Source organism: Heptranchias perlo, chromosome 23 (genome assembly GCF_035084215.1).
Source record: "Heptranchias perlo isolate sHepPer1 chromosome 23, sHepPer1.hap1, whole genome shotgun sequence".
Taxonomy (NCBI): Eukaryota; Metazoa; Chordata; class Chondrichthyes; order Hexanchiformes; family Hexanchidae; genus Heptranchias; species Heptranchias perlo.
Window position 1 is genome coordinate 26,806,399 of NC_090347.1, and position 12,778 is coordinate 26,819,176.

General features: G+C 43.4%; 1 protein-coding gene across 1 annotated transcript in view; it reads left to right on the plus strand.

Moving 5' to 3' along the window:
* The window catches only part of usp43a (ubiquitin specific peptidase 43a), a 356,354-nt gene that overhangs the window by 298,736 nt on the left and 44,840 nt on the right, over positions 1-12,778 (plus strand). Inside the window, exon 8 of the mRNA XM_068004243.1 lies at positions 5,675-5,786. Coding sequence (XP_067860344.1) covers positions 5,675-5,786 — 112 coding nt within the window. The remainder of the gene's footprint in view (positions 1-5,674; positions 5,787-12,778) is intronic.

Here is a 12,778-nt window from a genome sequence, read left to right on the forward strand (position 1 = left end):
CTCTCTGTTGTAGGAGATGGTCATTGCCTGGCACTTGTCTGACGCGAATGTTACTTGCCACTTATCAGCCTAAGCCTGGATGTTGTCCAAGTCTTGCTGCATGCTGGCACAGACTGCTTCATTATCTGAGGGTTTGCGAATGGAACTGAACACTGTGCAATCATCAGCGAACATCCCCATTTCTGACCTTATGATGGAGGGGAGGTCATTGATGAAGCAGCTGAAGATGGTTGGGCCTAGGACACTGCCCTGAGAAACTCCTGCAGCAATGTCCTGGGGCTGAGATGATTGGCCTCCAACAACCACTACCATCTTCCTTTGTGCTAGGTATGACTCCAGCCACTGGAGAGTTTTCCCCCTGATTCACATTGACTTCAATTTTACTAGGGCTCCTTGGTGCCACACTCGGTCAAATGCAGACTTGATGTCAAGGGCAATCACTCTCACCTCACCTCTGGAATTCAACTCTTTGTCCATGTTTGGGCCAAGGCTGTAATGAGGTCTGGAGCTGAGTGGTCCTGGCAGAACCCAAACTGAGCATCGGTGAGCAGGTTATTGGTGAGTGAGTGCCGCTTGATAGCACTGTCAACGACACCTTCCATCGCTTTGCTGATGATTGAGAGTCAGCTGATGGGGCGGTAATTGGCCGGATTGGATTTGTCCTGCTTTTTGTGGACAGGACATACCTGGGCAATGTTCCACATTGTCGGGTAGATGCCAGTGTTGTAGTTGTACTGGAACAGTTTGGCTAGAGGCGTGGCTAGTTCTGGAGCACAAGTCTTCAGCACTACAGCCGGGATGTTATCGGGGCCCATAGCCTTTGCTGAATCCAGTGCGCTCAGCCATTTCTTGATATCACGTGGAGTGAATCGAACTGGCTGAAGACTGGCTTCTGTGATGGTGGGGATATCAGGAGGAGGCCGACATGGAACATCCACTTGATCAGGCCAAGGGGGCCTCAGTTTAATGTCTAATTTAAAAGATAACACACCGGACAATGCAGCATTCCCTCCTTATTGCACTAAAGTTTCAGCCCAGATTATGTGCTCAGAGTCTTCAGAGTGGGGCTTGAACCCATGACCTTCTGACTCAAAGATGTGAGTCCTACCACTGCATAGAATCCAATTTGTTTTATATGTGGAACTTCTGTAATCTTAAATTATCCACAATTACAATTCAAAGCCTTGGCACACTCATATCTTCAAAGGGCTTCACACATAAAAGCAATAAAACACCTCAGCTACATGAGATGTTGTCACTTAATGACATCCAGGATAGGCTCCAACCTCAGCACGTCTGTCATTGTGCACATGCTCCTTCAGTGACGACATATTAAGACTACTCCTCTGCTTGCTCAACAAGGTGGCATCTATTAAATGGTTGGAAATAGATGGCACCCAATTAAATAGGCAATAGGCAGTGTGACTCCACATTCCCATTATGCATTCTCATTGTGCCAGGCTCCTTGCCAAGAATGTGATACAAACTGGAAGTGGGCTCAGAACTTAGTAGGACCTTGACTGCCTTGGAGCAGGCCACCCTGGACAACTATGTCTAAAAGAGCTTTGAGGGAATAAGAAAAGTTGAAGACGCCGGCCTCCGCCAAGTAGTGAGCCAGCACTTTTCAGTTCTTATATTTTGCTCCCACTTCTCACTCCCACACAGGCTTACACCAAGGAAGGATATACTTGCCTTAGAGGCGGTGCAACGAAGGTTCACTGGATTGATTCCTGGGATGAGAGGGTTGTCCTGTGAGGTGAGATTGAGTAGAATGGGGCTATACTCTCTGGAGTTTAGAAGAATGAGAGGTGATCTCATTGAAACGTATAAGCTTCTTAGAGGGCGTGACAGGGTGGATGCTGAGAGGCTGATTCCCCTGGCTGGAGAGTCTAGAACTAGGGGACATAGTCTCAGGATAAGGGGTGGGACATTTAGGACTGAGATGAGGAGAAATTTCTTCACTGAAAGGGTTGTGAATCTTTGGAATTCTCTACCCCAGAGGGCTGTGGATGCTCAGTCGTTGAGTATATTCAAGAATGAGATCGATAGATTTTTGGGCTCTAAGGGAATCAAAGGATAAGGGGATTGGGCAGGAAAGTGGAGTTGAGGTTGAAGATCAGCCTTGATCTTATTGAATGGCAGAGCAGGCTCGAGGGGAAGTATGGCCTACTCCTGCTCCTATTTCTTATGTTCTTATTGATAACAATGGTTACTCCACAGCTTTAAGCCTGAATGACACACAAGTAAATCAGAGGCTTGGTACTGTTGTACCAGTCTGAGTTATTGGCATGTCGATTGGACTTTACCCAAGATTGAATGGTCTTTTTGCCCTCATTGAAGCAAGTAAGTAATAACTCATGTGACTTGTCAAGCATGTTGCCAGATATTTGAGGGGGCTACCACAAATCATTGATGAAGTATAGAGGTCCTGGTACATGTTTTTAACAGATTCGTAGACACTTTTCTCAGTCTGAATATTTTGCGCATTCATTTCAATCCACAGAACCCCACCCACCCCCTTCCACTCCCTACTCCGAATGCCTTTTTGTATGTTGCAATCTTGGAGATATTTTATATACAGATGGTTGCATGTGAGTCACAAATCAGAAATTCTGATCCGTACCAATGGCCAGAATTGGTTTGTGAAAGCCTGCAGAACTGCAGGATTAAATTATGACCTTAAATTCTTTCTCAGCTGTTTGTTCCTTATATTGTAGTCTGTGGTTTAAAACAAATGGAATGCTATTAGTATAGCAGGGCAGGTGTGTGATAATAGAACATAGACAACGGGTGAAGAAGGTTCTCATCACATCGGATGCCCTAATGGCTCAACGGTCGAGTGCACTACATACCTTTGTACTGAGCTGTCTTGACCAGGAGGGTCTCAAGTTTAATCACAGGACTGTGTTGAATTAGGTCACCTCAGCCAGGGCAATGTTAAGAGTCTCTAAAATTGGCCTGAAGTGTGCCTACTGTGGGAAGGAAGGACTCAGTTTGGAGTCCCACTCCTGATTCCTGTGCAGCGAATGAGTACCCCTTTTGAAAAGTGCATGTGTGTGGACTTGGGTGAGGATAGATTAGGCTCAGCTATGCTTTCACCTCTTTCCTGCCCATTACAGTTAAATAACTCATCAATACTATCTCATGTGAAAAATGACCACTTACGCAAGGTACAGTCGGGATGCTGATGCCTGTGGAACCATACCTCAGCACGGGTCACTGCCTCCAGGAGAAGGCAAAAGAAATGTAGAGAAAATTGGATGATGATATCATGAGATAGACCTTGTCATACCAGTTATTGTTTGGCTATGGATTGCCAGGAAATGTGGAATATTTATATTAAAGTGCACTATGCATTCGGTTCTTCAAGGTGTTGTCAGTGCAGGTTTTTATTTTACTGTGCTTACAGTTTAGAACGTGATAAAATACGCTACTGTGTGCCAACATTGATTGCAACATCTGCTGTCGTTAGAATGCAGTGTTGTTGCTGACTAGTTGTGATTACTGTGTTGGTGGTAGCAGGACCCATCTGAATGATGTGTATTTATAGCACTGGGCCGTTTGCCAGTACTGAGTGACAGTGAGCTAGTCTGTAAGGTTGGTAGTGTTTTGAAACTGGCACCAATGTTCAAACCTACAGAAACAAACAGGTGCCAGATGGATTGCATGTTGTTTTGATTATCTGTTCCTCAGACTGCAGTGTTGTGGACCAATACCCTGCCAAGAACCTTATCTATCACTATGTTCTGTCGTCATGATGTGGAGATGCCGGTGATGGACTGGGGTGGATAAATGTAAGGAATCTTACAACACCAGGTTATAGTCCAACAATTTTATTTTAAAATCACAAGCTTTCGGAGATTATCCCCTTCGTCACTCACCTGACGAAGGGGATAATCTCCGAAAGCTTGTGATTTTAAAATAAAATTGTTGGACTATAACCTGGTGTTGTAAGATTCCTTACATATGTTCTGTAGTGCTGGCGATATTTGTCACAGAATTGTCTGCTAGGTAATCTTATGGCCATGCAAAAATCCATTCAGGAGTCGAGAAGGATTTTAGCACTGACTAAAATCAGTTATACAAATAACGTTTTGAATTAACAAATGTGCATAAGCATGGAGTCGGTCTTTAATCTATAAACTGAGAACACCCAGCTCAATCTCTCCACTGCCACCACCCATGACTCCATGATCAGCTGTATGCTGTCAAATTGTTTGCCTACATCAAGTTGTGGATGAGCCAAAACTTACTCCAATTCAATATCAGCAAGATGAAGCCATTCAAATTCCAGCTGCTGACAAAACCTTTGAACCCTTGTCCCTCATTCTAACCCTCTTTCAGCTACTTGCTCAGGTGGACCCAGACAGTTCACAACCTAGGTGTTGTGTTCAATCCTGAGCTGAGCTTCAAACCTTGTATCTGATCCAACACCGACTATCTTCTTCCACCTCTCTAACATCCAGCTTTACCTCACCTCAACTGCTGCTGAGACACTTATCCACATTTTTGTTAACTCCAGACCCATTTTTTCCCAAGCTTCCCTCTTTACAACTTGTCCAAAACTGTTGACACTTGCATTGCACATCACTCCTGCTGATCTCCATTGGCACCCTGTCCCTCAAAGCACTGAATTCAGAACTCTTCTCTTCATTTTTAAATGACTTTCCCCACCCCTTCACCCTGCAATCTCCTCCAATTCTACATCCCAGTTCATACCAGTCAATCCTTTTGGTTCAGGGTTCCCGTCATGCCCCCCCTCTTTCCCCACCCCCACACCACCGTCAGTGGCAGAGCTTTCAAGCACCTCAGCCTACTCTGTGGAACTCCTTTTGCTCAACCTTTCCACCTTGTATCTGCTATCTCTGCCTTTAAAAGCCACCACAAAACCTATTTTTGTGACCACACTTTCGGTCACCTCTCCTTACTCTTCCATTGCTGCATTGTGTCTCGTTCTCATCTGTGAAACTTCTTGGGATCCTGTACCACATTAAAAGTGCTGCACAAAATTAAGCTGTTATAAATCCATGATCAGAAGTGAAAGGCCAGAATTGAATCCACTCAGTCCTACAGGGTTGTTTTTCAATGTCTTTTTGAGATGCAAAACTGCATTTTGTAATTCAGAGATCTTTAGTGAAGCATAAAGAAAAATATCTTGAGGTAATTTTATCAATAAAACTTTCTCAGTTCTAATACAAGTCATGCTATTCAAATTACTGATTTATCACTCGATTGGGAAGTTTGCCCCACACACAGCACCAAATGACATTTATTATCAGTGATGACTTCCAGTGATTTGTCGAGGTTTCAGTACCCCTTTTAATTAACAAAAAATTCCTTCACAAAACTTACAAACTGTAAGAATAATTCAGCCATTTATGCTTTGGTATTCTGTAGAAAATGCACTCAACTTGACACTCTCCATCTGAAGAACATATTATGATGTGAATTGTCACTCCATGAAAAAATTTACCAACCCCTAATTGAATTGCGTTTAACTGCCAAAAAAAATTCTCTCTTACAACAGCAAAACCCGCTGTGGTTGTACTGTTGCTTGAATAGAGTTGAAAAAGATATAATCCATTTGGCGCAGCTTGATGCAACTGTATAACCCAATCAATTCCTATCAGTCAACCAGCATTTTAACTGAATAATGTTTTGTTGATCTTCTTAGGTTTGGTCCACCGTTTTTGGTAAGGGAAGATCGATCTTTGACCTGGGATCAGTTGCAGCACTGCATCCTGAACAAAATGTGCTATCTGATGAGAAATGAGACCCATTCACAGGTCAGTAGAGTTGAACGTAAATTAGGAAACACAGAGCTTCTGAAGTCATTCAGTCAAAAAGACTAACAAAAATAGATAGAGAATAAGTCCAGACTAAGCTGGTAGTATTCCATTCAAGTAACACAACAGTGGCACTTTCTGGTATTGAGCTTACAAAGTTCCCAGATCAGAATTGTATTTCCCACCTGATATAAAGATCAGAACACTGTCATGGTGGTCTTCACAGATCGACTGAACTTTACAGCATTTAAACATAAAAATAGCCTAATATAAATTATATATACGAAACTTGGATTGAGTGTCAACCTTTTCCATGCGGTGCATTATTTCTCTATATATGTGTGTGTGTGTGTGTGGTGTGTGTGTGTGTGTGTGGTGTGTGTGTGTGGTGTGTGGTGTGTGTGTGTGTGTGTGTGTAAAAAAATATATACACACAGTGATGATACCTTTCAAAAATTCATCTCTCTCAGCCTAACATTTTATGTGCTACAGTTCTTTGTTAATTGCCATCATGCTGCAGCATCCATTTCTGCATTTTACTGTTAAGAACTTTTTAAATTAAAATTTCCATTGGTATTTTCAACCACTCTGTATTCCACAATGTACACACCAGCCAACTTGCCTCTTCACTGAGTTCCCCAAAGACCATATGACTGCATCAGCAGCTTTGTACCTCAGAAAGGGCAGCTATGCTGTGTGATGGGAAGTCCTTGCAGAATAACGACATTGTCTTGCCTCAATAAATTAAAAAAAACACTTAGTTGAACCATCAAACATGTGATATGAGCAAGAAGCACAAATTCTGGTTATGGAGAAATAAACCACCAGTGAATTCGATCTGCACTACTTACAAACCAAACTCACTAAGTTATGTCTGAAGTCATTTCACGGTTTAGATTTACATCAACCATCAAGTTATGTTGAGTATTTTCTGTATAACATAAAAGATTCAAGTAGGTGAAGGGCTGATGCACACTCATGGAGTTTAGATGACACTCACAAACAATTCAAGGTTATCTTTCACAGCATAGATTGTTTTAACTGCCTAACTGTATTACAGACTTGTAGCTCATTCGAACCAGTGGTTCCACAGGGATTAGAGTAGACAGGGCTGATGGCCGGCGCGGACACGATGGGCCGAAGGGCCTCTATCCGTGCTGTATAACTCTATGACTCTATGACTCTATGTGGGTGTAGATAGGGAGAGGGTTTATACACCATATCCAGCAAACAGACACTGTAGTTACGTGGATTTCTCAATTGTTTTTTTGTGAAGACTCTTAAGCATGGCAATGGGTTTCTGTGCATGGCCAATTCCCCTGCCCAAAAAAAAATGTGTGAAGTCTAATGAGGCTATAAGTATTAATACCAGGAAAAGAAGTTGAGTATTCTCAGAGGCTACTTGCCAAATTGGTGCTTATCAGTTTAGAGCAGACATGATTTAAAATATTCAGCGTGAAACTTTCTATCAAGCATGTTTACTACAACTTGCATTAAGATGACACGTGCTGTGCTATTGTCTGAAGGAAAGCCAGTTCAGCCTATTTTTGAATATTTGACTGCTGCAGAACATAATTTGGATTCATTACAGTCTGCCAAAAAATAAAAGCAATCAATATCTACAAGAATCCCTTGGAATACAAGACCGTACTTGGTCAATGCTTTATTATTACCGATATAAATCTTTAATTCCAACCAACTTTGTGAAGAGAATGCAACAATCGTTGTGTTTCTGCACCTATTACTGCAGCTATGCCTCCTATCTTACATCTGTACATAAACTGTCGAACTATTAACCGCTTCCTTACTTGAATGGCATAGTTCCTTATGCCAGCACTTGGATGGAAAATAGGGTGTTTATTTATTATGTGCCAAGACATCTGTTCACATGCTCCACAAGTAGGCCTTGAAGCTACATAATGTGCATTTAGACACCAATAACTAATGAGACGATGGCTGTAGCCTATCCCTCGGCTCTGCCATAAATTGAACCCTTAAGGTTTGACATCTGGGAAAGGGCAAAGTTCTTGCAGCTTTCATCAACAAAATACAGTTTTCCACCAGCTTCTAATAACTTTTCTGAGAGTTTCTCACTGTGGCTGAGGTAGATGTATACCAGCAACAGGATTACAGGTATGCTGAATGAAATGTCTGGATTTCAGTCTGGGCTCCCTCCTTCATATAATACTCATCTATGGCTCATCAAGTGGGCCTTACAAAACTACAGAATTATCACTTGGTTCTTCCTCAGTGCTGATGGAGAAATCATGGAATCGTACAGCACAGAAGGAGGCCATTCTGCCCATCGTGCCTGTGCCGGCTCTTTGAAAGAGCTATCCAATTAGTCCCCCAACCCTGCTCTTCCCTGTAGCCCTGCAAATCTTTCTTTTTTATGTATATATCTACTTCCCTTTTGAAAGTTACTGCTTCCACCACCCTTTCAGGCAGTGCATTCCAGATCATAACAACTCGCTGAGTAAAAACATTTCTTCTCATTTCCCCCCTGGCTTCTTTGCCAATTATCTTAAATCTGTGACCTCTGGTTACCAACCCTCCTGCCAGTTGAAACAGTTTCTGTCCATCAAAACCCCTTATAATTTTGAACACCTCTATTACATCTCCCCTTAACCCACCTTGCTCTAAGGTGTAATAAATTGGATGGCCAGGTGTTTTTTTTTATTCGTTCATGGGATGTGGGCGTCGCTGGCGAGGCCGGCATTTGTTGCCCATCCCTAATTGCCCTTGAGAAGGTGGTGGTGAGCCGCCTTCTTGAACCGCTGCAGTCCGTGTGGTGAAGGTTCTCCCACAGTGCTGTTAGGAAGGGAATTCCAGGATTTTGACCCAGCGACGATGAAGGAACGGCGATATATTTCCAAGTCGGCATGGTGTGTGATTTGGAGGGGAACTTGCAGGTGGTGTTGTTCCCATGTGCCTGCTGCCCTTGTCCTTCTCGGTGGTAGAGCTCGCAGGTTTGGGAGGTGCTGGCGAAGAATCCTTGGCGAGTTGCTGCAGCCACAGTGCGCCAGTGGTGAAGGGAGTGAATGTTTAGGGTGGTGGATGCGATGCCAATCAAGCGGGCTGCTTTGTCCTGGATGGTGTCGAGCTTCTTGAGTGTTGTTGGAGCTGCACTCATCCAGGCAAGTGGAAAGTATTCCATCACACTCCTGACTTATGCCTTGTAGATGGTGGAAAGGGTTTGGGGAGTCAGGAGGTGAGTCTCTCGCCGCAGAATACCCGGCCTTTGACCTGCTCTTGTAGCCACAGTATTTATATAGCTGGTCCAGTTAAGTTTCTGGTCAATGGTGATCCCCAGGATGTTGATAGTGGGGGATTCGGCGATGGTAATGCCGTTGAATGTCAAGGGGAGGTGGTTAGACTCTCTCTTGTTGGAGATGGTCATTGCCTGGCACTTGTCTGACGCGAATGTTACTTGCCACTTATCGGCCCAAGCCTGGATGTTGTCCAGGTCTTGCTGCATGCGGGCTCGGATTGCTTCATTATTTGAGGGGTTGCGAATAGAACTGAACACTGTGCAATCATCAGCAAACATCCCCATTTCTGACCTTATGATGGAGGGAAAGCCATTGATGAAGCAGCTGAAGATGGTTGGGCCTAGGACACTGCCCTGAGGAACTCCTGCAGCAATGCCCTGGAGCTGAGATGATTGGCCTCCAACAACCACTACCATCTTCCTTTGTGCTAGGTATAACTCCAGCCACTGGAGAGTTTTCCCCCTGATTCCCATTGACTTCAATTTTACTAGGGCTCCTTGGTGCCACACTTGGTCAAATGCTGCCTTGATGTCAAGGGCAGTGACTCTCACGTCACCTCTGGAATTCAGCTCTTTTGTCCATGTTTGGACCAAGGCTGTAATGAGGTCTGGAGCCGAGTGGTCCTGGCAGAACCCAAACTGAGCATCGGTGAGCAGGTTATTGGTGAGTAAGTGCCGCTTGATAGCACTGTCGATGACACCTTCCATCACTTTGCTGATGATTGAGAGTAGACTGATGGGGCGATAATTGGCCGGATTGGATTTGTCCTGCTTTTTGTGAACAGGACATACCTGGGCAATTTTCCACATTGTCAGTGTTGTAGCTGTACTGGAACAGCTTCGCTGGAGGCACAGCTAGTTCTGGAGCACAAGACTTCAGCACTACAGCTGGGATGTTGTCAGGGCCCATAGCCTTTGCTGTATCCAGTGCACTCAGCCATTTCTTGATATCACGTGGAGTGAATCGAATTGGCTGAAGACTGGCTTCTGTGATGGTGAGGATATCGGGAGGAGGCCGAGATGGATCATCCACTCGGCACTTCTGGCTGAAGATGGTTGCAAATGCTTCAGCCTTGTCTTTTGCACTCACGTGCTCGACTCCGCCATCGTTGAGGATGGGGATGTTTGTAGAGCCGCCTCCTCCCGTTAGTTGTTTAATTGACAACCGCCATTCACGACTGGATGTGGCAGGACTGAAGGATAGAATACTAGAGCCTGGTCTTCTGTTGCTTCCAAGCCTTTATTCACAGAGCTGAACATTACTCCGCCCTCCCCCCCCCACCCTAGATAATCTCTCATATAAATGGATACAAGAGTCTCCAATTGATACTCACCATCTGAATACAATTAACACCAATTGATATAACTCATATGAATGCAATTAACATAAGGGGAACAATCCCAGCTTCTCTAGTCTCTCCACGCAACTGAATTCCCTCGTCCCTGGTACCATTCTGGTAAATTTCCTCTGCACCCTCTCCAAGGCCCAGAATTGGACACAATACTCCAACTGAGATTTAACCAGTGATTATGAGAACTAGTCAATATTCAGTGGGTCAAAAGGTACTAGTGATCATGCAGTGATTTAATTGTATATCAATCATCCTTGTGTAATGACTTCTACGCTGCAGGTGACTATACAAGTGAAACAACAGTAAGGTGGGGATAGGAGTATTGGCACTGCAGATAGTGCCAGCTGGTTTCTTAATAAGAGAGACTCTTGATGCAATCTGGATCCCTGCAATAGTAACAATGGGTCTCATTTCACCAAAGGATCAGTTGCTTCCTCCACATGCTGACTACTGATGCTTATCCCTCGTTTTGTCAAGATGGAAAGCAGCTGCTGTGGTCTTGGATGGATTTGCTTTCTCCATCTTATTTGATCACTAACAAATCTGCCATTAGCAGTTCGCTCAGCTGCCACCTGTGGGGATATCAGTAGTATAAAGGTTAGAAAGCTTTGGTGCAACAAACAAGGCCTGTGATTAAACCATCTTCCACATTGTAAGTCAAATATTGCAAGGAAAAGACCAATAGGACATATGGGCATGGCGGGGACAGTTACCCAGATAACAGTCTTGTATTCAAATGCCCATAACATAACAAGTGTGTTGGAAGCACAAATTCAACTTATTGGGTATGATTTAGTAGCCGTTACAGAGTCATGGCCACAACCTGAGAATGATTGGGAGCTAAATGTTCCAGCCTATTCTCAACAGAACCCTGAAATATTATAAATATTTCTCGGGCCTCTGCTATTTCTCCCCCCATTTCCCTCAAAATCCTTGGATGTACACAGTCAGGTCATGGCACTTTGTCCTGCTTCTGCAGAACTAACTCCTCTGCTGCTTTCTTTCTATTTATAATATCTCTCCTCTCGCTTTTAACAAGTTCAGGATTTATCTCCTCCCAAGTATCTTTCTCTTTCATAAACTCTGAAGCCAACAGTCAAGTATTTCCACCAATTTCCATACATCCTATACTGACTCGTTACCCTCTCTATTCAGGGGTATCACCACTTAACAATTCTCCTTTTACTGATACATTTGTAGAATACTGTTTTTAATATTTTTTGAGATTCTTTGCTCATACTTCCAACTTGTTTACCTGACGATCCGGATTCTTTCCCCTCAGTCTGGTTCAGTAAAAACTGAAGTCGAATACATTTTAAAGTTCAACACAACTTTAATAGCAGGGTTCTTAGTCTGCAGCATTGATTTGGACTCCTGATAGAGTCCCTCTATGCTGGCAGAGCAAGAACAAGAAACATACAGAAATCCACACGTTTTTATACAGATGAATAGGGTTGGAACATACTTAACGAGGGTCAACACCAATCATAAGCCGGGCATAGGTTGCCATGCGAGGTTACATTATTTCCGGCCAATCATAAATCGTCCATGTGCTGATCATGCTGCTGTTAGACATCAAAGGGGATACTTCCTCACCTTCCAACTTGGAATGTTCTTCCCTGTCCCTTCTGTTCCTTATCTCCCAACCTGGAATGTCTTTCAACTTTGGCTAAGCTCGTTACCTATATTGATCTGCCATAAACATGGAGACATTCAGACCAGTCCTTGAATCACATCAAAGACTCTACATTGCTAAGACCATGCAAACCTGCTGACTACGCAAACATATGGCCCAGCAGGAGGCCAGGCCACCTGTACCAATCTCAGTTACTAACTAATTAACCCTTTCTAACCATTTTGCATTCTGCTTCTTTGCCACGTAGGCATCTTAATATTTTACCGAAAACTGACCACGTAGGGATTCTCATACCCTATCCCTTCTTTACTTTCTTGTATTCTGTCTTTTTTTTAAATCATTCCTATGGGCCTATATGCTCTCTTCTTCACTTTTAGTTTGTCTCTAACCTCTTTAGAGTGCTGTACAAGTGGAAAATATTGTCGTGATTTGAGGAAGTTTTCAGGGCCTAAAAATAATATTCCATTCACCATATGGAATAACTGTAGTTTCGAATGTATGCAGATGATTGTACATGTGATGGTGGCTGCTAAAGAACAAAGCATATAGTGGGTCCACTGGATGAATTCAATACCCTTACACCAGTGGCAGCCAGGCTGCAATATATATCTGCCTGCAGCATTAGCAACACCATAGATTTAACCTGCATGATGCTGTACCAAACTTTATAAAGTGACTTGGTAGTAATTGGCATACATTTAAAATGCTATTTTGTGGGAAGCAACAAAAAAAA